This window comes from Vipera ursinii, assembly GCF_947247035.1.
Source record: "Vipera ursinii genome assembly, chromosome: W".
NCBI classification, from domain to species: domain Eukaryota; kingdom Metazoa; phylum Chordata; class Lepidosauria; order Squamata; family Viperidae; genus Vipera; species Vipera ursinii.
This window is the reverse complement of record NC_139522.1, coordinates 33691626-33714829: the sequence shown is the minus strand read 5'-3', so window position 1 is coordinate 33714829 and position 23204 is coordinate 33691626. Positions and strand designations below refer to the sequence as shown.

At 45.2% G+C, this 23204-nt stretch overlaps 1 protein-coding gene across 4 annotated transcripts in view; it reads right to left on the bottom strand.

Annotated features, from left to right (window-relative positions):
- The window catches only part of LOC310648253 (RNA-binding protein 33-like), a 265966-nt gene that overhangs the window by 16751 nt on the left and 226011 nt on the right, over positions 1-23204 (bottom strand). For all 4 annotated transcript variants that reach the window (XM_083375996.1, XM_083375998.1, XM_083375997.1 and 1 more), the window contains 2 exons: positions 22586-22798; positions 20988-21176 (listed from right to left, as the gene is read on the bottom strand). In XM_083375996.1, coding sequence (XP_083232122.1) covers positions 20988-21176; positions 22586-22798 — 402 coding nt within the window. The remainder of the gene's footprint in view (positions 1-20987; positions 21177-22585; positions 22799-23204) is intronic.

The following is a 23204-nucleotide window of genomic DNA, read 5'->3' as shown; positions in this document are numbered from 1 at the left end:
CATGCGGCCCCTGACCCGGTGCAGATCCCAGTGGGCTCCGTGGTTTTCCGTGGAGCTCTGGGAGATGAAGCGTCGTAGACGGGGCCTAGAGAGCTGTTGGAGATCCAGCCGGTCTGAATCTGACCGATCGCGATTAAGAACCTTCACCAGGTCTTATCTCGCGGCGATGAGGACGGCGAAGTCTAACCACTTCGCTGCCCTCATCGCATCCACAGATAATCACCCGGCCGCCCTGTTTAGTGTGACCCGCTCCCTCCTTAATCAGGAGGTGAGGGGGGAGCCCTTGCAGGGTCGTGCTGAGGAGTTTAGCCAACATCTGGCAGACAAAATCGCTCGGATTCGGGCCGGTCTGGACTCTGACTGGGCAGAGTCTGACGGAGGAGACACGAGCGGTCTTGGTGATGTTATCTGGGAAGAGTTTGACCCTGTGACTCCGGAAGATGTGGACAGGATCATGGGGAGGCTGAGCTCCACCACGTGTTTATTAGACCCGTGCCCCTCCTGGCTGGTGTATGCGGCTCGGGAGGGGACACGAGGCTGGCTCCAGGCAGTAATAACTGCTTCTTTGAGGGAGGGTAGCTTTCCTGCCGCCTTGAAGGAGGCAGTGGTGAGGCCCCTCCTCAAGAAGCCTGCCCTGGATCCGGCTATTTTAAACAACTACCGTCCAGTCTCCAACCTTCGCTTTCTTGCGAAGGTTGTTGAGAGTGTGGTGGTGCATCAGCTCCCTCTGTTCCTGGAGGAAGCTGATTACCTGGACCCGTACCAATCGGGCTTTAGGCCCGGGTACAGCACAGAGACGGCATTGGTCACGCTGGTGAATGATCTCTGGTGGGCTCGGGACAGGGGTTGTTCCTCTGTCCTAGTCCCATTAGATCTCTCAGCGGCTTTCGATACCATCGACCATCTTACTGCGGCGCCTCAGGGGGTTGGGAGTGGGTGGCACTGTCTTGCAGTGTTTCTCCTCCTACTGTTGTGACTCAGGGCCAGCCTGTGGGTCCGACAGCCGGCTCCGATGTATCGGATGACTCAGATGTGGGGGAGGAAGGAAACGAACCGGCTGATGATGATTTGGAGGCTTTGCAGAGCCCTCAGCCGGGGACCTCTTCTCAGCTGCGTGAGCCCGAGAGTGCGGAGGAAGATGACCCACAGCTGGCCCTGTTCAAGGACGCCCGACGCAGGAGGCAGTCGAGCAGGAACAAACAAAGAAAGGCTGTGAGACTCCTCGGGAGGAGGCACAGGGAGACCACGCCCTGAGCTCTCTATAAAAGGAGTGTTTGGGGAGGGGCTGGTTGCTGAAAGCAACTTTTCCGCTTGAGAAGACAAGCTCTTGTGTTTTTGTTAACTGCGTAATTAAATCTTGGCAGATGCCTTTTAGCCTTGGAAGCTCTCCAGTCTCTTCTTCTTAATTAGGGGTTTGCCTTTACAAGGCCAGAAGAGGGCTGGTTCAGAACACCTACCTCCTGGGTCGTTCGCAGTCGGTGTTGGCAGGAGGGCAGAGGTCGGCCCCGAGGCCTCTTGTTTGTGGAGTTCCTCAGGGGTCGGTCCTCTTGCCTCTCCTGTTCAACATGTATATGAAGCCGCTGGGCGACATCATTCATGGTTTTGGAGTGGGGTATCATCAGTATGCTGATGATACCCAGCTTTTTATCTCTACCCCAAACCACCCCAGTGATGCCCTCGCCGTGATGTCCCGTTGCCTGGAGGTGGTCCGGGTCTGGATGGGGAGAAACAGGCTTCAGCTTAATCCCGACAAGACTGAGTGGTTGTACGTACCGGCATCTCAGGAAATTCAGTTCATTCCATCTTTAACTATGGGGGGTGAGGTGTTACCCCCCGTAGATAGGGCTCGCAACTTGGGTGTCCTCCTTGACTCACAGCTCAGTTTGGAAGACCATGTAGGAGCTGTGGCCAGGGGGGCTTTTGCCCAGGTTCGCCTGGTGACCTCTCGGATAGACTACTGCAATGCTCTCTACATGGGGCTGCCCTTGAGGACCACTCGGAGGCTTCAACTGGTGCAGAATGCGGCCATGCGAGTTGTGATGGGGGTTTCCCGATACTCCCATGTAACACCTCTCCTCCGCAAGCTGCATTGGCTTCCGGTTGCCCTCCGGGTGAGATTCAAGATGCTGGTGATGACCTATAAAGCCCTAAATGGCATGGGTCCGGACTACCTATGGGAGCACCTGCTGCCGGTGTCAACTTCCCTTCATCCTCCTCAGGGTGCCGTTGGTCAGGGATTGCCGGCTGGCGGCCCCCAGGGGGAGAGCATTCTCTGAGGCCGCGCCAGCCCTTTAGAATCAACTGCCTGTTGAGCTCCGGACGGCTCCCGACCTTTGCTCTTTCCACCGTGATCTGAAGGTTGTTTGAACAGGCCAGCCTGGACTAAGGTTTTGAGTTTATTTTAACTATTTATTGTTAGGGCCAATTAATTTAATTTTCTTTTTAACTTTTGTATGTTGCATTTTATTGCCCTGTACACCGCCCTGAGTCCTTTGGGAGAAGGGCGGTATAGAAATTTCATAAAATAAATAAAATAAAATAAATAAACAAAGATATATCTTGGAATGGAGAAGATGGATTGATTATATTCAGAATAAATATGGGACCAAAAAGTTTCATTTAGCATTTGAATAAGTATTAGATTTATAAGATTTATTATTATTTAATTACTTTTAAGGAGAGTTAAAGTTCGATAGGATTTATAGTGTTATTATAGTTAGTTAGCATATTATAGTTAAAGATTGTTAGGGTTAATACCCTGTATTACGCTCTGGGAAGTCGGGGGGCAGGGGGAGGGGAAATTGGGTGGGGGTGGGGGAGGGGTGGGTCTTATGTTTATAATGTATCTGTAAAACTTTTTAATAAAAAAAGATTTAACTTTATATGCAGAGCACATCATGAGAAAGGCAGGGTTAGAGGAATGAAAAGTTGGAATTAAGATTGTTGGAAGAAATATCAATCTAAGATATGCAGATGATACCACTCTAATGGCAGAAAGTGAAGAAGAACTAAAGAGCCTCTTGTTGCGGGTGAAGAAGGAGAGTGCAAAAGTTGGGTTGAAACTTAACATTAAGAAAACCAAGTTCATGGCATCCGGCCCTCTCAATTCCTGGCAAATGGATGGGGAAGAAATGGAGGTAGTGACAGATTTTATTTTCCTGGGCTCCAAGATCACTGCAGATGGGGACTGTAGCCAAGAAATTAAAAGACGCTTGCTCCTCGGGAGGAAAGCAATGGCAAATCTAGACAGTACACTAAAAAGCAGAGACATCACCCTGTCAACAAAAGTGCGTATAGTTAAGGCTATGGTCTTCCCAGTTGCAATGTATAGCAGTGAAAGCTGGACCATAAAAAAGGCTGAGCGCAAAAGAATTGAGGCCTTTGAACTCTGGTGCTGGAGAAGACTCCTGCGAGTCCCTTGGACTGCAAGGCGATCAAACCGGTCAGTCCTAGAGGAGATCAACCCTGACTGCTCTTTAGAAGGCCAGATCCTGAAGCTAAAACTCAAATAATTTGGCCACCTAATGAGAAGGAAGGACTCACTGGAGAAGAGCCTAATGCTGGGAAAGATTGAGGGCAATAGAAGAAGGGGACGACAGAGAATGAGGTGGCTGGATGGAGTCACTGAAGCAGTAGGCGTGAGCTTAAATGGACTCCAGAAGATGGTAGAGGACAGGAAGGCCTGGAGGAATGTTGTCCATAGGGTCGCGATGGGTCGGACACGACTTCGCAGCTAACAACAACAACAAAGTTTTTTCTCCCTTTTGAAGGAGACTTTAGTCCATTTATATTCATTGACAAAATCCCACTCTCCTCCATCTATTTCAGTTATATCTAGGTCTGAATCTTCTAGTCAATCTTATCTGTCTCTGATCTCTTGGTCTTGCTCCTTCTTCTGTATATGTGCTTTTAATTTCTTCCTCCTCTCTTTGACTACTGCTTCTACTGCCATTTCTTCTTGTTTCTTTGTTTCAGGGTCACCTCTTTCCAAAAATGTTCTGTGGTTGTCGAAGAATTCCATTGCTTTAACTGGTGTGTCCAGTCTATATCTTTTCGTATCCCAGTAAATTAAAATCCCTTCTGGAATCAGCCATTTGAAATTCACTCCTTTTTCAATTAATTTCCTAGTTAGAAACTGATATTCTCTTCGGGATTCTCTTATTCTCTTAGGAATTTGTTTGAAGACTACAATTTCTTTTTCTTTGTATTTCAAAGGTTCGTCTCTTACTTTTCTCAAAATCTCATCTCTTGTAGATCTTTTAAGAAATCTAACATGCACTTCCCTGGGGACTTTATTTCTTCTAGCATAGTTTGAGTTGACTCGATAGATCTGGTCTAATTCTCCTTCCATTTGCTGTTTCCCAGTTCCTAATGCGTTTGCCAATAATTCGGTTATCAAGCCTAGGACACGGGTCGGCAACCCGCGGCTCTGGAGCCGCATGCAGCTCTTTCAGCCTTCTCCTGCAGCTCCCAGTTTGCAGAGACAGAAACAGGCACTTGCACTTCCCTTCTCTCTCTCTCTCTGTGTAACTCACACTGTCCTTCGAGAAGCTGACAAGCTTATTGGGTGGGGCTCCTGCCTTTGCTGCGGCTCCACAGGAAGCAGGAAGCAGCAGGAGAGCCAGCCCAATAAGAATGTGTGTCAGCTTGTCCGAGAACAGCGTGAAGCCAGCTTGCCAGGTGAGCAGAAGATCGGAGAAAGGGAGGGGGGGAGAGAGGGAGAGAGAGAGAGAGAGAGAGAGAGAGAGAGAGAGAGAGAAGGGAAGCGCAAGTGCCTCTCTCTCTCTCTCTCTCTCTCTCTCTCTCACACACACACACACACACACAACACAACCACACTGAGTGGGGGAAGAGGACTGGCAGACCAAGGGCAGAAAGAGAGGGAGGGAGAGGGAGAGAGATAGAGAAGGGAACCGCAATTAACTCTCTCTGTCTCTCTCTCTCTCTCACACTCACTCACTCACTCACACAACACACAAACACACTGAGTGGGGGAAGAGGACTGGCAGACCAAGGGCAGAAAGAGAGGGAGGGAGGGAGGGAGGGAGAGAAGGGAAGCGCAAGTGCCTCTCTCTGTCTCTCTCTGTGTCTCTCTCTCTCATACACACAACATACAAACACACTGAAAAGGACTGGCAGACCAAGGGCAGAAAGAGAGAGGGAGGGAGGGAGGGGGAGAAAGGAAGGGAGGGAGGGAGAGAGAGAGAGAGAGAGAGAAGGGAAGCGCAAGTGCCTGTCTCTCTCTCTCACACACACACACACACACACAAAACACAACCACACTGAGTGGGGGAAGAGGACTGGCAGACCAAGGGCAGAAAGAGAGGGAGGGAGGGAGGGAGAGGGGAGAAAGGGAGGGAGAGGGAGAGAGAGAGAGAGAGAGAGAGAGAGGGAGATAGATAGAGAAGGGAACCACAAGTAACTCTCTCTCTCACACTCACTCACTCACACAACACACAAACACACTGAGTGGGGGAAGAGGACTGGCAGACCAAGGGCAGAAAGAGAGGGAGGGAGGGAGAGAGAGAGAGAGAAAGAAGGGAAGTGCAAGTGCCTCTCTCCGTCTCTGTGTGTCTCTCTCTCTCATACACACAACATACAAATACACTGAGTGGGGGAAGAGGACTGGCAGACCAAGGGCAGAAAGAGAGAGGGAGGGAGGGAGAGGGAGAAAGGAAGGGAGGGAGAGGGAGAGAGATAGAGAAAATATGAATATGGTTGTCCTTACTGGACTTTTAGTAAAGAACGTTTAATGAAATATTTTGATGTTTTTTTTAATTAAGAGGTGAGGTATGGGGATAATTATGCAGTATTTAAAGATGGTAGATAAGCTACTAAAATTGTTTTTACCTGTTGGGATGGAGAAAAGTTTTTTTCTCCGCTTTCTCCTGTCCTTTCCCCCCCCCTCCAATTTTTTTCTTTTCTATTTTTCTGTTTGTAGTTTTTATAGTTTGCACTGGCTTTTTATTTCATAAATACGAGGAGGACTCAAATAGACATTTGAGTATTTTATTTCAAAGTAACCTTCGACCCAGCATCTTTTTTGGGGGAGTTCAAAATGCTTTTGTTGCATGCAGAAATAAAAAATTGTTTTCTTTGTAGCAGTTCATTGATTTCATAAATGCAGCACACTATAGTTTTTTTATACAGAGCATAAAGGTAAAAAACAATATATGCAGTGTTATCTTCATTTTAGATGTCAAAAGGGTTTTGCAGCTCCCAGTGTTTTCTTTTCGGTGGGAAACGGGTCCAAGTGGCTCTTTGAGTGTTTTAGGTTGCCTACCCCTGGCCTAGGACAGGGCTTTTCAACCTTTTCACCCATTGTACTACTGTTAGGATAAGGCACTATCCGAGCACCACCAGTCGCCCAGCAAAGTGTCAAAAACTTGACCAAAAAAAAAAGGAAAAAAATGATAAAGTACAGGTAGTCCTCGACTTAGAACAATTCACTTAGTGACTTTTTGAAGTTACAACGGCACTGAAAAAAATGACTTATGAATGTTGCAGCATCCCCAGGGTCATGTGATTTACATTCAGATGCTTGGCAACTGATTCACACTTATGACGTTCAGTGTCCCAGGGTCATGTGATCACCTTTTGCAACTTTTTGACAAGCGAAGTCAATGGGTGGGGGGGCGTGGCCAGCTCATCACTGAGGTTGCAGGGTGCCTGTGGGGGGAAATCTGTGGGTCTCTGGTAGAGGGGGGTGGGACTGGGGTGGGTGTCTTCCTTCCCTCCCTCTCTCTCTCCCATTGTCCTTTCCTTCCTTCCTTTCCTTCCTTCGTCTCATCTTTTACCCCTTCCTTTCTCTTTCCTCACCTTTCTCCCTCTTTTCCCTACTCGCTCTTCTTCCTTGCTTTCTCTCACATTTCTCTCTTCCCTTCCCTTTTCTTTCCTTACCTTTTTCATCCATTTATTTCTTTTCCTTCCATTCCCCATCCACGTACTTTCCCTTTCCCTCCCTCCCCATTTGGTCAGCCGGTTAAATTGTCTGACAGATCCTCCAGGGGAGTTAAAAAAACAAGAAAAAAGGAGAGACAAGACAGCTTTCTCAACCGGGCACCCTCCAGCGGGTGGGGGGCTAGGTGTCCTCTCTCACCAAGAATTGTGGGAATCGGGTGACCTGGAGGACCACCTGGTCTTGCCGGACCTCCTTAATGTTCCTGGAAGGACAAGGGGGTTTCTCCGGGGATGTCAGGATGCCACCTTACTACCTGACAGGTAAAGACTCAGGACTGCTTCTCTTTTTGATCCTGGCTGGGAAAGGTTGTGTGTGTGTGTGTGTGTGTGTGTGTAAAAAAGACGGGACTTGGGCACAGGATGCGTCTCCCCACTCCGGAGAGGCCCGCTTTCCCCAGCATGTTACTCCCAGCTGTCAGTGGTGCAAACATTGACATGTTTTTGCACTGACAATATAAGAAGCAGCCTTTTGCTTTAACTGTTGGCTTTTGAATCACTAAAACGTTGGAGAAATGCAATCCAGATGTTTTGACAAGATAAGGGAGCCGCTTCAGAAGGGAAGTGAAAATTCGTGTGTTAAATTGATTGGTAAATGTGATTTATGACGTGTAAATAAGGGAGGGAGATTCTGTATGATGTGGGGTGTCAGGGGGAGGAGAATTCAGATTCTGGCATCCATCCATGAGTGCCGATGTTTCGTTTCATTATTAAGACCTTTTAGATAAAACAATGCCTGAATGTTGTTTGAACTGTCTCATTAATCGGAATGATTACATCATGTCAGAATCTATTTTCTTTCAAACAACCTGCCGCTGTCTCTAGCCTTGAGAGAGGCTGGCAAAGATTCAGAGGAGAATCTTTATCATGGGAAAAGAGAATTGGCTTGGAGACGGTGACCTGGCAGCTGCTGACAGCTCAGAGCAGGAATTAACAGACAGCATGCTGTGGGAAGATGGGTTTTTGCAGGACTTCCATTTGGGGGCAGAATCCAAGCAGTTAGCAGAGATTAGCTGGTTGTCAGGCTGGACCCGCCCCCTTTCTACCCTCTTTCGGCAGCAATGACAAAGGAGAGAATGACCCGATGGTGAGCCGACATGTCCCACCTTTCGCTCTACCTGCCAAGTCGGGTATGCAGGTAGATTTAAAGGTGCTAATTGATTCTGGATGCTCCTGATGCATCATTAGCTTGCTATTTGCCATGAAACTGGGCATACGAGCAAAACTGCTCTCCAAACCTGTGAGATTCGAGCAAGCTGATGGCTCCATGATGGGAGGGACTTTAGTCACGCAATTAACGGAGCCCCTACACCTAGAAATAGGTGAGCACTGGGAATTTATTCGCTTCCTCGTGGCTCCAAAAATGACTAAGGCTGTGATTCTAGGATTAGCCTGGTTGGACAAATGGAAGCCGTTTATCTGGTGGGAGAAAGGTATGAGAACTGTGAGACTACCCATAGGGCCTGATCCCCCCATTGATTCAACAGATGTTACAGGGAATTTTACCCCACCCAATGAGCGAGTGCACATGGCTGCCTCACGACCACCAGGCGAGCCGCTCATCCCCAGCGAGTATCGGGACCTAACGGAGGCATTTAGTGAGAAAGATTGTGATACCTTGCCCCACACCGGCCCAATGATTGTTCCATTGAACTGTTGCCGGGGGCCAAACTTCCAAAACCAAGAATGTACATTAGTGTTGTGGCTCAGGGCCAGCCTGTGGGTCCGACAGCCGGCTCCGATGTATCGGATGACTCAGATGTGGGGGAGGAGGGAAACGAACCGGCTGATGATGATTTGGAGGCTTTGCAGAGTCCTCAGCCGGGGACCTCTTCTCAGCTGCGTGAGCCCGAGAGTGCGGAGGAAGATGACCCACAGCTGGCCCTGTTCAAGGACGCCCGACGCAGGAGGCAGTCGAGCAGGAACAAACAAAGAAAGGCTGTGAGACTCCTCGGGAGGAGGCACAGGGAGACCACGCCCTGAGCTCTCTATAAAAGGAGTGTTTGGGGAGGGGCTGGTTGCTGAAAGCAACTTTTCCGCTTGAGAAGACAAGCTCTTGTGTTTTTGTTAACTGCGTAATTAAATCTTGGCAGATGCCTTTTAGCCTTGGAAGCTCTCCAGTCTCTTCTTCTTAAATAGGGGTTTGCCTTTACAAGGCCAGAAGAGGGCTGGTTCAGAACAATTATGTCCCCCCTTGAAATGGAGGAGATGCAGTGGTATGTGGATACAAACCTAGCAAGGGGATTCATCGAACGGGCCAAGTCTACTGTGGGAGCCCCTGTGTTGTTCAAAGAGAAAAAAGATGGGTCTCTTTGTCTCTGTGTAGACTATAAAGGTCTTAACGCTGTGAGTGTGGAAAATAAATACCCTCTCCCTGTCCTGAAAGACTAACACACCTGGCAAAGGGGAGTGTCGTTAATAAATTAGACCTGAGAGAAGCATATTACCGGGTGAGAATAAAGGAGGGGGATGAGTGGAAAACTGCCTTCAACTGCCCTTGGGAATTTACAATTTTTTTAGAATTTTATTGAATTTATATACCCCCCTTTCCTGTAGGACTCAGGGCGGTTTACAGGGTACTTAAAACATCGATACAAAAATTAAAAACAATTTAAAAAGATTAAATTAAATCCCTGAAAAAATATAAAAACCCCAATTAAAACTCTCAGCCTTGAATCTCACCCGAAGGGCAACCGGAAGCCAATGCAGCTCGTGGAGTAGAGGTGTTACATGGGAGTATCGGGAAACCCCCATCACAACTCGCGCGGCTGCATTCTGCACCAGCTGAAGCCTCCGAGTGGTCCTCAAGGGCAGCCCCATGTAGAGAGCGTTGCAGTAGTCTAAACGGGAGGTCACGAGCGCATGAGTGACTGTGCGTAGGGGATCTCGGTCGCAACTGGCGCACCAGGCGAACCTGGGCAAAAGCCCCCTGGTCACGGCTCCTATGTGATCTTCAAAACTGAGCTGTGAATCCAGGAGGACGCCCAAGTTGCGAGCCCTATCAACGGGGGGTAACACCTCACCCCCCCATTGTTAAAGATGGAATACAGGGAGTGCAGAATTATTAGGCAAGTTGTATTTTTGAGGATTAATTTTATTATTGAACAACAACCATGTTCTCAATGAACCCAAAAAACTCATTAAAATCAAAGCTGAATATTTTTGGAAGTAGTTTTTAGTTTGTTTTTAGTTATAGCTATTTTAGGGGGATATCTGTGTGTGCAGGTGACTATTACTGTGCATAATTATTAGGCAACTTAACAAAAAACAAATATATACCCATTTCAATTATTTATTTTTACCAGTGAAACCAATATAACATCTCAACATTCACAAATATACATTTCTGACATTCAAAAACATAACAAAAACAAATCAGTGACCAATATAGCCACCTTTCTTTGCAAGGACACTCAAAAGCCTGCCATCCATGGATTCTGTCAGTGTTTTGATCTGTTCACCATCAACATTGCGTGCAGCACCAACCACAGCCTCCCAGACACTGTTCAGAGAGGTGTACTGTTTTCCCTCCTTGTAAATCTCACATTTGATGATGGACCACAGGTTCTCAATGGGGTTCAGATCAGGTGAACAAGGAGGCCATGTCATTAGATTTCCTTCTTTTATACCCTTTCTTGCCAGCCACGCTGTGGAGTACTTGGACGCGTGTGATGGAGCATTGTCCTGCATGAAAATCATGTTTTTCTTGAAGGATGCAGACTTCTTCCTGTACCACTGCTTGAAGAAGGTGTCTTCCAGAAACTGGCAGTAGGACTGGGAGTTGAGCTTGACTCCATCCTCAACCCGAAAAGGCCCCACAAGCTCATCTTTGATGATACCAGCCCAAACCAGTACTCCACCTCCACCTTGCTGGCGTCTGAGTCGGACTGGAGCTCTCTGCCCTTTACCAATCCAGCCACGGGCCCATCCATCTGGCCCATCAAGACTCACTCTCATTTCATCAGTCCATAAAACCTTAGAAAAATCAGTCTTGAGATATTTCTTGGCCCAGTCTTGACGTTTCAGCTTGTGTGTCTTGTTCAGTGGTGGTCGTCTTTCAGCCTTTCTTACCTTGGCCATGTCTCTGAGTATTGCACACCTTGTGCTTTTGGGCACTCCAGTGATGTTGCAGCTCTGAAATATGGCCAAACTGGTGGCAAGTGGCATCTTAGCAGCTGCACGCTTGACTTTTCTCAGTTCATGGGCAGTTATTTTGCGCCTTGGTTTCTCCACACGCTTCTTGCGACCCTGTTGACTATTTTGAATGAAACGCTTGATTGTTCGATGATCACGCTTCAGAAGCTTTGCAATTTTAAGAGTGCTGCATCCCTCTGCAAGATATCTCACTATTTTTGACTTTTCTGAGCCTGTCAAGTCCTTCTTTTGACCCATTTTGCCAAAGGAAAGGAAGTTGCCTAATAATTATGCACACCTGATACAGGGTGTTGATGTCATTAGACCACACCCCTTCTCATTACAGAGATGCACATCACCTAATATGCTTAATTGGTAGTAGGCTTTCGAGCCTATACAGCTTGGAGTAAGACAACATGCATAAAGAGGATGATGTGGTCAAAATACTCATTTGCCTAATAATTCTGCACTCCCTGTAGTCTGGTTAACCCGAGATGCCGGTATGCACAGCCACTCAGTCTTGGCGGGATTGAGACGAAGCATATTTCTCCCCATACAGACCCGGACCGCCTCCAGGCAACGGGACATCATGGCGAGGGCATCACTGGGTTGGTTCGGGGTGGAGAAAAAAAGTTGGGTATCATCAGCATACTGATGATACCCCACCCCGAAACCACGAATGATCTCGCCCAGCAGCTTCATATAGATGTTGAACAGGAGGGGAGAGAGAACTGACCCCTGAGGAACTCCAAAAACGAGAGGCCTCGGGGCGGATCTCTGCCCTCCCGTCAACACTGACTGCAAGCGGCCCAGGATAGGAGGAGAACCACCGTAAAACGGTGCCTCCCACTCCCAACCCCCTGAGACGCTGCAGTAGGATACCATGATCGATGGTATCAAAAGCCGCTGAGAGATCTAATAGGACTAGGACAGAGGAAAATCCCCTGTCCCGAGCCTGCCAGAGATCATTCACCAGTGCGACCAATGCCGTCTCCGTGCTGTTCCTGGGCCTGAAACCCGATTGGTACGGGTCCAGATAATCAGTTTCCTCCAGGAACAGAGGAAGCTGATGCGCCACCACACTCTCAACAACCTTCGCCAAAAAGCGAAGGTTGGAAACCAGATGATAGTTATTTAAAACAGCTGGGTCCAGGGCAGGCTTCTTGAGGAGGCGGGGAAGATACCTCCTTCAAGGCGGCGGGGAAGATACCCTCCTTCAAAGAAGCAGTTATTACTGCCTGGAACCAGCCTCGTGTCTCCTCCCGGGCCCCATAAACCAGCCAGGAGGAACATGGGTCCAATAAACAGGTGGTGGAGCTCAGCCTCCCCATAATCCTGTCCACATCAGGGGAAACAGGATCGAACTCAGTCCAGATAACGTGCTCAAGACCGTCTGATTCCTCTACGTCAGACTCTGCCCAGTCAGAGTCCAAACCGGCCCGGATCTGAGCGATTTTGTCCATCAGATGATGACTAAACTCCTCGGCCCGACCCTGTAAGGGATCCTCCCTCACCTCCTGGTTAAGAAGGGAGCGAGTCACCCTAAACAGGGCGGCCGGGCGATTATCTGCGGACGCGATGAGGGCAGCGAATTAGCCTTCGCCGTCCTCATCGCCACAAGATAAGACCTTATAAAGGATCTTAACTGCAATCGGTCAGATTTGGATCGGCTGGACCTGCAACCGCTCTCTAGACCCTGTCTCCGACGCTTCATCTCCTGGAGCTCCACAGAAAACCATAGAGCCCAGCGGGAACTGCGCCGGGTCAGGGGTCGCAAGGGTACAACACGGTCGAGTGCCTTGGTGGCTGCCATTTCCCAGGCATCCACCAAGGCATCGGCCAGGCTGTGAATGAGGGTGATGGGTATAGACCCAAGTGCCATCTGGAACCGTTCTGGGTCCATTAGGCGCCTGGGGCGGAACCACCAGCGGGGGGTGGTGGCATAACAGAAGACCAGCCGCAGGAGATGATGATTGGACCATGATAGGGGGACAATAGCTGGCGAACCCCCTCCCAGATCATCCAACCACTGTCCAGATAAAAACACCAGGTCGAGTGTGACCCCCCCACGAGTCGGGCCCTGAATTACCTGGGTCAGGTCCATGGCCATCATGGAAGCCATGAACTCCTGAGCTAACTCCAACGACCCATGATGTAAAACAGGCTGGACACTACGGATATTTAAAAACTCTACACCTCATCCGCTGGCAATTTTGGTAGACGGGGCTAAAACGAGATGTAGAAAACTATGTCAGGAGTTGTACCGTATGTGCCACCATGAAAAGAATTCCAGGGAAAATCCCTGGGCTACTGCATTCGGTGGCAGACCCTTCTCAACCATGGGAAGAAAGAGCTATGGACTTTATTGTAGACCTACCCAAAAGTACAGGAAATACTGTCATATGGACTATGATAGATCTGTTTTCAAAGCAGGCTCATTTTATCGCCTGTAAAGGACTTCCATCTGCACAATGACTAAATTGTTCCTGAAACATATCTGCCGACTGCATGGCGCCCCTAAGCGAATAATTTCAGATAGAGGAGTGCAGTTCACAGCAAAATCTTGGAAGAATTTCCTTAAATTAATTGGATCATCTGAAGGCTTATTATCTGCTTTTCATCCAGCTACCAATGGTGTGCAGAATCCGCTAACAAAATGGTGGAGCAATATCTCAGATGCTATGTTTCCTACCAACAGACAAACTGGACTGACCTTCTCCCTTTCGCCAAGGTGGCCTACAATAATTCTGTTCACAGCAGCACTGGCTACACACCTTTCAGAGTAGCCACAGGAAAAGAGTTCAACCCGATGCCTGACTACCCTCAGGTGCCCTCCGCTTCCCAGACACTTGATCAATGGGTGAGGGGGTGGGAAGAGGTTTGGAGAAACACGAAAATGGTGTTAAAAAAGACTTCCGAGATTTATAAAAAACAGGCTGATAAAAAGAGGGTCCCCCAAAGAACATTCCAAGTCGGGGAAAAGGTTTATCTGTCAATTAAATATATACATCTCAAATTACCCAGCAAGAAATTGGGACCGAAATTCTTGGGGCCTTTCCCCATAGTGAGAATCATCAACCCGATCACAGTAAAATTGAAACTCAGACCCATTATGAAGTGAAACTTATTCTTGACTCTAGAATCTTTAAGGGAAAATTGCAGTACCTAGTACAATGGAAGGGATACCTATTGTCTGAAGCCATTTGGGTGAAGTCTAGTGATGTGAAAGCTGACAGACTTATCAAAAAGTTTTATGAGAAACACCCCAACAAACCAAAAGCCAGCCCCTAACTTCTGTTTTATTTACATTACAGGATCTGTCCTTTTGTAAGGGGGGTGGATGTCAATGCTGCAAACATTGACATGTTTTTGGACTGACAATATAAGAAGTAGCCTTTTGCTTTAACTGTTGGGTTTTGAATCACTAAAACGCTGGAGAAATGCAATCAGGATGTTTTGACAAGATAAGGGAGACGCTTCAGAAGGGAAGTGAAAATTCGTGTGTTAAATTGATTGGTCAATGTGATTTATGACGTGTAAATAAGGGAGGGAGATTCTGTATGATGTGGGGTGTCAGGGGGAGGAGAATTCAGATTCTGGCATCCATCCATGAGTGCCGATGTTTCGTTTCATTATTAAGACTTTTTAGATAAAATAATGCCTGAATGTTGTTTGAACTGTCTCATTAATCGGAACCATGACACCGGCCTTATTCGCAGGAGAGGAAGGCTACCTGCTGCACTAACTCGGGACCCCCCACAGAAGCCAAGAGGGCTGGGAGCAAAGGCGTGGCTTTGGCCGGGGAGTTCAAGGAAAGTGTGCTTGGGAGTGCTCCGGGGGCGAAGAGCCGGAGGGCTCCCTCGAGGACATCCGGCCCGGCCGTGCCACTACAAGGCCCACTCTGGCTTCCTGGGCTCAGCTGGCAGAGGTCAAGCAGTGCCTGTGGGCCTGGTGCCTCCCCTACCTGGCCACAAGAGAGCACCGCCCGCCTCGCCAGGCTGCAGCTGCTCCCTCCCTTCCCGCCCGCCACCCTTCGCCGGCCATCGGGTACAGAAGTTGGGCAGAGGCCGGGCAAAGGTTGCAGGTGCTTCTCCGTGGGGCGCGCCGGCTGTCAGAACTGTGCCGCTTGTGCCCCCCTCCCCTGGCCGCCGCTCCTGCTCCAGGGCTGGCCACAGACTTACCTCCTCCTCTTTGCGCCCCTTCAGCTGTGTGCCCCGCTGGTCCGGCCATGTTGCTGACAGAGCTCTACAGGCAGGTAAAGGGATGGGCGGGGGTCACAGGTTGGAGCTGCCCGGATCTCCCTGTCTCCTTTGCCAGAACCACCCGCGGTGCCCCCCGTGGCTCCCTTCGCGGCCGGCAGCATTTGTTCCTGGAGAGCGCAAGTCCTCCCTACCCGCGTTTGAGCAGCCCTGCCAGGAAGCCGGTGGGGAGTTGCTCTGCCTCCCCTTTGCCCAAGGGGGAAACTGAGGGCTGGGGGGAATCGCGTGCAGGCGCCCCATGGCGGCGCTCCAGAGCCACTCAGCCGTTGTAATTTTGCCCCATTTTACGAATTTCTCTTGCCATATTTGTTCGGTGAATCCCTGCAATTGTTAAGTTAGTCCCAGAGTTGTTTGAATCTGGCTTGACTTTGTTTCTCAGGTCGCAAAAGGGGATCACATGATCTCCCTGGGACAATGCAACTTGCAAGCAGCATGTTTTCTGCAAGCAAGTGGTCAATCCGGTTGCTGCACAATGAGTCCCTGGGGAGGGCGGGGCCTCTCTCTGCGCCTGCGCGCTCCCTTGGTAGGGTTCCTGCAGGCCGCCGCCAAGCAGCATGTTTTCCAGCAGCAAGTGACCTGGGAAAGAGTGGAGCGGGGGTGGGGGGGAGGAAGGGGACACCGCGTACCACCAGCCAGGTGCTCGCATACCACCAAAGGTATGCGTACCACCGGTTGAAAAGCCCTGGCCTAGGAGATCCTCTTCCTTATCTTCCATTATATTTTGAAATCTTAAACAGTATGAGGCTTTTTCCATCTCTATCCCAGCTATCGAGTCTTCTAGTTCTTGATTTATTTGGATCAGCTTCTGATTTTCATCTTTTAGAATTTCTAGTTTCTGGTCAACTTCAGTTGATTTATCTTCTATTTTTTGAATTCTTTGTTGATTAGCTGTGATCATCTGTTTAAAATTTTCAAATTGAGAATCCATATTGTTAATTTTTTTATTCATTTTTTCAAAATCACTTTTCAACTCCTCATGGTTTCTCAATGTGACCGCCATGTGAGTAGAGATTACCTCTTGAATTGCTTGTAGGGTCGCTTGAGTGTCCTTTTGGAAGGTATCAGTCTTTTCTTGTTGAAACATTGTATCAATTGATCTCTGATAGACTGGACTTGCAGAAGCCGAAGAGGGAGCAGAAGATTTTAGATAAGTTAGGAGCGCTCATCTTTATCTTTAAATCATATGTTGTAATCCACCAAGTAAGTTAAAATTTATAATCCAGGACTTCCGGGTGGCAAGGCTCCGTCGATGGCGGCCGTTTCGGCCATCAGCCCCGCTGTTTTCCGTTGGAGCCGCTAAAAACAGCGACGATCAGCTGTTTGGTGGCTCGGAAACCCGCTCCTTGGGAGAAGGGGGGGTGATCGCTTAGGTAGGGGTAGAGCTCCCCTAGACCACCAGAGTTTAAACTCTGCTGGTTGAAGGGTGTGAGCCCCCCCAAAGCCTGAGTTTGCTCCGGACTCCAGGATGCCTCTGCTCCAAGGCTTTGGAGCAGAGCAGGACGCTGCAACCATCCCTGATATCGATAATTAATTGTGGATTACTTGGATGCAGGCAGAGCTGTGCAGGAGAATGCTGTAATAGCAAGTATTTGAACTTTAACTCTGAATACTTTGAGAGAAAAAGCTGCAAGCGGTATGGAAAGTGAAAGTGCGTAATAGAAATTAACTGGGTGTTAAAATGGCTTCTAAACCAACTAAAGTTCCTAGAAGTGCTGGTGCTTCGCCAGTTCAGCATTCTTCATTACAGGCTTTGATGCCTCCTCCTGTGGCACCCACACCAGCATTAACAATAAAAGATTTGCAAGATGCTGTACAAGATGCTTTAAAAACACAATCCCAACAAATAGCTGGACTTATTGAGGAGAAGAATACTGAAATAAGAGCAGACATTTTGGCTGCATTTCAAGGGCCCAAGCCAAAACTAATAGGCCAATATCGCTTTTGAATACTGATTACAAGATATTTGCAAAATTTTTAGCAAATAGATTAATGAAGGTAATGCAGCAAATGATTCAGAGTGACCAAACTGGATTTATAAGTGGTAGATAAATGAAGAATAATGTGAGACATATTGTAGATCTATTGAAATTTTTGGATAGAAATAACCAGGTTTCTGCAGCGCTGATCTTTTTGGATGCTGAAAAAGCCTTTGATCAATTGGATTGGCAATTTTTATTTAAGGTATTGGAGAAAATGGAGTTTGGGGAAAAATTTTTACAACCTATTAGGGCAATATATCAGAAGCAAACAGCTCAAATAATAGTTAATGGTAGTTTGACAGAAATATGTAATATTGAAAAGGGTACAAGACAGGGGTGTCCGTTGTCACCTTTGCTGCTTGTTTTAACATTGGAAATATTATTGATTAAAATATGAGATTGAAATAAAATTAAGGGAATTAAAATAAGAGATCAAGATTATAGATTGAGAGCGTTTGTGGATGACCTGGTTATTACAGTTAGTCAACCGACTTATTCAGTTGTAGAATTGATGGAGATAATAACGTCATATGGGAAAGTTTCTGGATTTAAGATAAACACGCAAAAAACTAAAATATTGTCTAAAAATATGACTATAGAACAAAAGGTTGTCTTAGAAGAGTTAACGGGATTTGAAATAGTTAAAAAGATTAAATACTTGGGGGTATATCTTTCGGCTTCAAATGTAAAATTATATAAAATTAATTATGAACTGTTATGGTTAAAAATACAAAAACAGCTAGATGGTTGGAAAAAACTACAATTATCCTTACTGGGAAGAATTGCAGCAGTAAAAATGAATGTTTTGCCAAAATTTTTATTTTTGTTTCAAATGATACCTATACTTAAAAAGGATTCAAATTTGGAGGAATGGCAGAAAGGTATTAATAAATTTGTTTGGGCAGGGAAAAAGCCACGAGTTAAATTTAAGATAATGCAAGACACGTGCGAAAGAGGTGGTCTTAAAATGCCTAATCTTAAATTATATTATGAGGCTGCTGCTTTATCATCGATTAGTGATTGGTTTAATTTAACACAAAGAAGATTATTAAATATTGAGGGTTATGATTTGTTATTTGGTTGGCATGCATATTAATTGTATGATAAGAAGGTGGATAATGTTTTTAAGATACATATATTAAGGTATGCTCTGTTGCGAGTATGGAAAAAATATAGACATAAGTTAAATTATAAAATACCAATTTGGGCAATACCTAAACATGCAATAGAAAATATAAATGTTGGATTTAAACATGATGTGATTACATACAAAGAAATTTTAAGGATAGAAAGGAATGTATGGCAATTAAAGCCATATAATATTTTAAAAGAAGAAAAGATTGTACAAACTTGGTTTCAGTATGGGCAGTTATTAGCAAGATGGAAAGAAGATCAGAAAGTTGGTATTTCGATAACTGATAGAAATTTGGTAAAACAAATTAGAGATCAAGGTCAAGCACATATAAGAAGGATATATAATGCACTGATAGAAATTGACTCAGAAACAGAACTTGTTAAAGATTGTATGATAAAGTGGGCCCAGAATTTTCAGGAGGTTATAACAATGGATACGTGGGAAAAGATTTGGGTCAGAAACGTAAAATTCACACTGGCTCAAAATTTAAGAGAGAATTTTTATAAAATGTTTTATAGGTGGCACTTAGACCCTAAAAAATTAGCAAGTATGTATCCGAATTGCCAGCCTAAATGTTGGAGGTGTGGTTGTGAGGATGCAACGTATTATCATATATGGTGGACTTGTAAAAAAGTTAAAGCTTTTTGGATTAAAATTTAGTGGAACATGCAGAAGATAATTAAGAAAAAGATAAGGTTTTCTCCACAGTTGTTTTTGTTGGATATTATTACAGATTTTATGGTCATAGATACTAAATTGATGCTGAATTTAATTACGGCAGCAAGACTTTTAGTAGCGCAATATTGGAAGAAGGAGGAACTGCCTACTATAGAAGAGTGGACTTTGAAAGTTTCCAACTTGGCGAAAATGGCAAAGATTTCAGCATATTTGAAAGAACAATCGCAACAGAGATATATTGTGGAATGGAGAAGATGGATTGAATATATTCAGAATAAATATGGGACTAAAAAGTTTCATTTAGCATTTGAATAAGTATTGGTTTTATATGATGTATTATTAGTTATTAGTTATTTCTTAGTATGTTTAAGGTGAGTTAAAGTGCGATAGAATTTAATGTTTTATTTTAGCTTATTAGCATATTTTAGTTTAAGTTTGTAAAGTTTATACCCTGTATTCAGCTCTGGGAAGTCCGGGGGGGGGGGGAGGAGGAGAGGGTAAGGGAGGGTAAGGGGTAGGGGAGGGGGAGGGAGGGAGTTCTTTCTTTTTAAAAATGTACTGTAAAACTTTTCAATAAAAAATATATAATCCAATAAGCTCCTAACAAATAGGAGAGGTAAACAATAAAAATAGTGAATAGTAAAAAAGAGAAGGGCAAAAAGAAAAAATAGAAAAAAGAAGAAAAAGAGAAAAAAAACCCAAAATTTGTAATCTAAAGTATTCTGTTCAGAGGGGTTTCTTGTTACTCGCTCTTTCAAAACAGCTTGTAAAGATTCCAGGTTAAGCTGTATTTGTAATCCAGGGAAGTCCGATGACTTCAAACATAGTTTTTATTTATAATTATAGTCCATCCTGTAAGACAGGGCAATCCAAAAAGAGTCTTTCTTTTCCAGCCACAATCTTCAGGACTTTAAATTCCAAGGAGACCAAGATGTTTAAAATGTCTGGGCATACAGCCAAGTTTTACTCCAATGAGAGCAAACTTTATATAGTTCTCAGTTTTGCCACTAGATGTCATTAGATGTCCATTCCCACCATACTTTGAAAAAGTTTAAGAAGTTAAAAACCCGTTGTTTTCCAAACCAGAAATAAACAAAAAGGATCTATAAAACCAAAAGTTTTCCAAGTTATCCTTTTATGACTCAGTCTGCATCACAGTATTGTTATAAGTCAGTTTTAATTTCCCCAAAGCTTAAACCACCGCTCATAGTTCAGGGGGGAGGGGTAAGGAAAAATTTTTATAATAAAGATAATAATAATAATAATATAAAGTTGGAAGGGACCTTGGAGGTCATCTAGTCCAACCCCCTGCTCAGGCAGGAAACCCTATACCATTTCATACCATTTTAACCAACCTAAAGACTTGGTGGCTGCATTTGTGTAACCTGTTAAGCATGGTCAGTTTTATTTTTAGTTAATTCTCTTGGGGCTTATTGGTGCTATGGAAACCCAGTCCATTTGGTTTGTTCATATGTAATGTCAAATTCAGAAAATGGGTGAAATCAGTGACCAGGTCAAGATTGCAAAAGCATCCACTGGTCTGCAAGTGAGTATGATTTAGTTATCCGAATTTTTTCCCCCTTTCAGATACTTTGGTGGTGGGCATCTTTAAATATATGTAGTTAACAGCCAGATACCAAATATTGTGCCTCTTCTTTCAAAGTGTTTCTCAACCCTGGCATTTTTAAGGTATTTGGACTTTAATTCCCAGAATCCCACTGGCTGAGGGATTCTGGGAGTTGAAGTCCAGATATCTTAAAGTTGCCAAGGTTGAGAAACACTGGTATAGAGCTTTGTAGGATTTAAGATTTCTGGCAAAAGTAACAAAAATGGGAGATGATCTACCTGAATGGGTCCTACTGACATGAGCAGGTTTTTCAGCTGAATATCTGTGGTGGATGAAGAAAGCCCTTCCACTGACACGATGCAGGGCTGAGGTTTGCACTCTACCACACGCAGATTTGGTTTACTTGGCATCAAGCGGCCTCGGCCCATCTGGCCTGTGATCCCCCTGCCTCTCCCATGTGGAATACCCTGGTGAGAAAAAAAGTATTTGATTTCATGCTTCTGCTTACAGAATCTTACAGATTAACACAAAAATTATATATTCTCTTAGAAGGGTTGGAGGACAAATTACTAAAGTTCCACTAGTAAACACAGCTATTGGCATGGCAGTCACATTTCTCTTAGATTCACTCTCATTAATATTATGAACTAGACAGCCGATGACCCACCGAGTCATCATTTCAGAATTATTTCCTTAGCTAAACAGAGAAACAGAATGACCACATGCAGGTAAAAAAGCAGTGGGAGCGGGAACAACTTCTGACTTCCTGCTGACATCCCCATTGAGTTTCCTTGTAGGACGCTGGCAGGAAACATTTGAAATGATGATCATGTGACTGTGGCTAACCGTGGCAGCACTCAAATGGCCATAACTTTGCCTAATTTCAATCCCACTGGAGTCATGGCTCCCAGATTTTGGATGCTTTATGTAAGTTAGCCTTTTTGAGGTATGTTGATTCAAAAATTGTTGCCCTATGATGAACTGTTTCATCCAATTGAAGTTTATAAACAAACAGACAAGAGACTTTTAATAGTACAGATAGGAAACAGCACAGCAGCATAGCATTTCTGTCTTACATACTGCTCCATAGCACTTTACAGCACTCTCTGGGTGGTTTACAATGTCAGTATTATTTGCATATTGCCCCCAACAATCTGGGTCCTCATTTTACCAACCTCAGAAGGATGGAAGGCTGAGTCAACCTTGAGCCAGTCAGGATCAAACTCCAGGCTGTGGGTAGAGTTTGCATGCAATACTGCACTTAACCACGGTGCCACCAGGGCTCCAATGATTTCCAAAATCATAGGAAAACTGCAATGTAACAAAAAGTTCCATCCTTAGGAGAAAACACTCCTAAAACACTAAGGCTTGCTACAGCAACAACTCTTTCATTCATGAAATCTTTTATTTCCAATAGTGTCCTCAACTCAAGTTAACCCTTCCCACTTTACAGGTGTTCCATAAGACAAGTCCCAACAACTCTGATATATGTTATGGCAATAAAGAACTAGAGATTGCAAAATGTAGGCCCCCAAGCTTTTTATACTACATGAAAATGCACAGTTCCAAAGATCTTACAAAAGGGTTTTAGATCAACAGTCCCCAATACAGTTACCACATTTCCCATGAATTTTGTTTGAGGCTTCTCAAGATGTTAAAAATTGGAACCTAACTTATCTGGGAAGTATAAGATATGGAAATGCTGAGAACCACCTTAGACATAGGAATATTTCAATCATCCAAAGCCTTATCTGAAGTCAAAAGAACTCACAAATCTATTCCACTGAGATAAATTCTTTTTCAGTGTCTCAATAACCCTGAAAATTTATTTCTTCAAGCAACCAATGAAGATATCAGTACAAACCAGAATCAATACCTTTTTCACTTGATGTATCCCTGGGATATTTTTTAGTCCTTGAGGAAATGTAGAGTGAATCTGTGATAGATGGTACTGATGAGGCTGATGCAGTTGCTGCACTGTCCCCTTTGTCAGTGTGACCTTCCGGATTGGCTGATGTCTCTGCTCTGATGGCTGCAGAAGCCGGTGAGGCGGTCCTTCCAGATGAGAAAAGTCAACATTCTCACCACCCTGTAGGAAAGTCGAAAACATTCTATTTAAGATTTTTTAAAAAAAACTACATATTTTTGGCAACAACTACTATACAACAGAACCTGGATAACAGATTCACAAGTACTAAGACCATGCTTTAATAAATAATAAGGGCGTGTCATCTAATGGGGTGAAAATTAATTTTTGCATTTTTTTTCAGTGAGGGGTTCTAAAAATATGTGTTTTTACACCAAGAATTCAAATCTGCTGTTATTTTTGCAATTGCACAACGTTTAGCTTGGTAAATCCACATCTGATCATATACCCCACAAAAGTCTCTTGTAACCCAAATACTGTTAACGTTATCTTCTCAAAATTACAGTTGCAAGAAAAAGTATGTGAACCCTTTGGGATTACGTGGAGTTTTGCATGAATTGGCCATAAA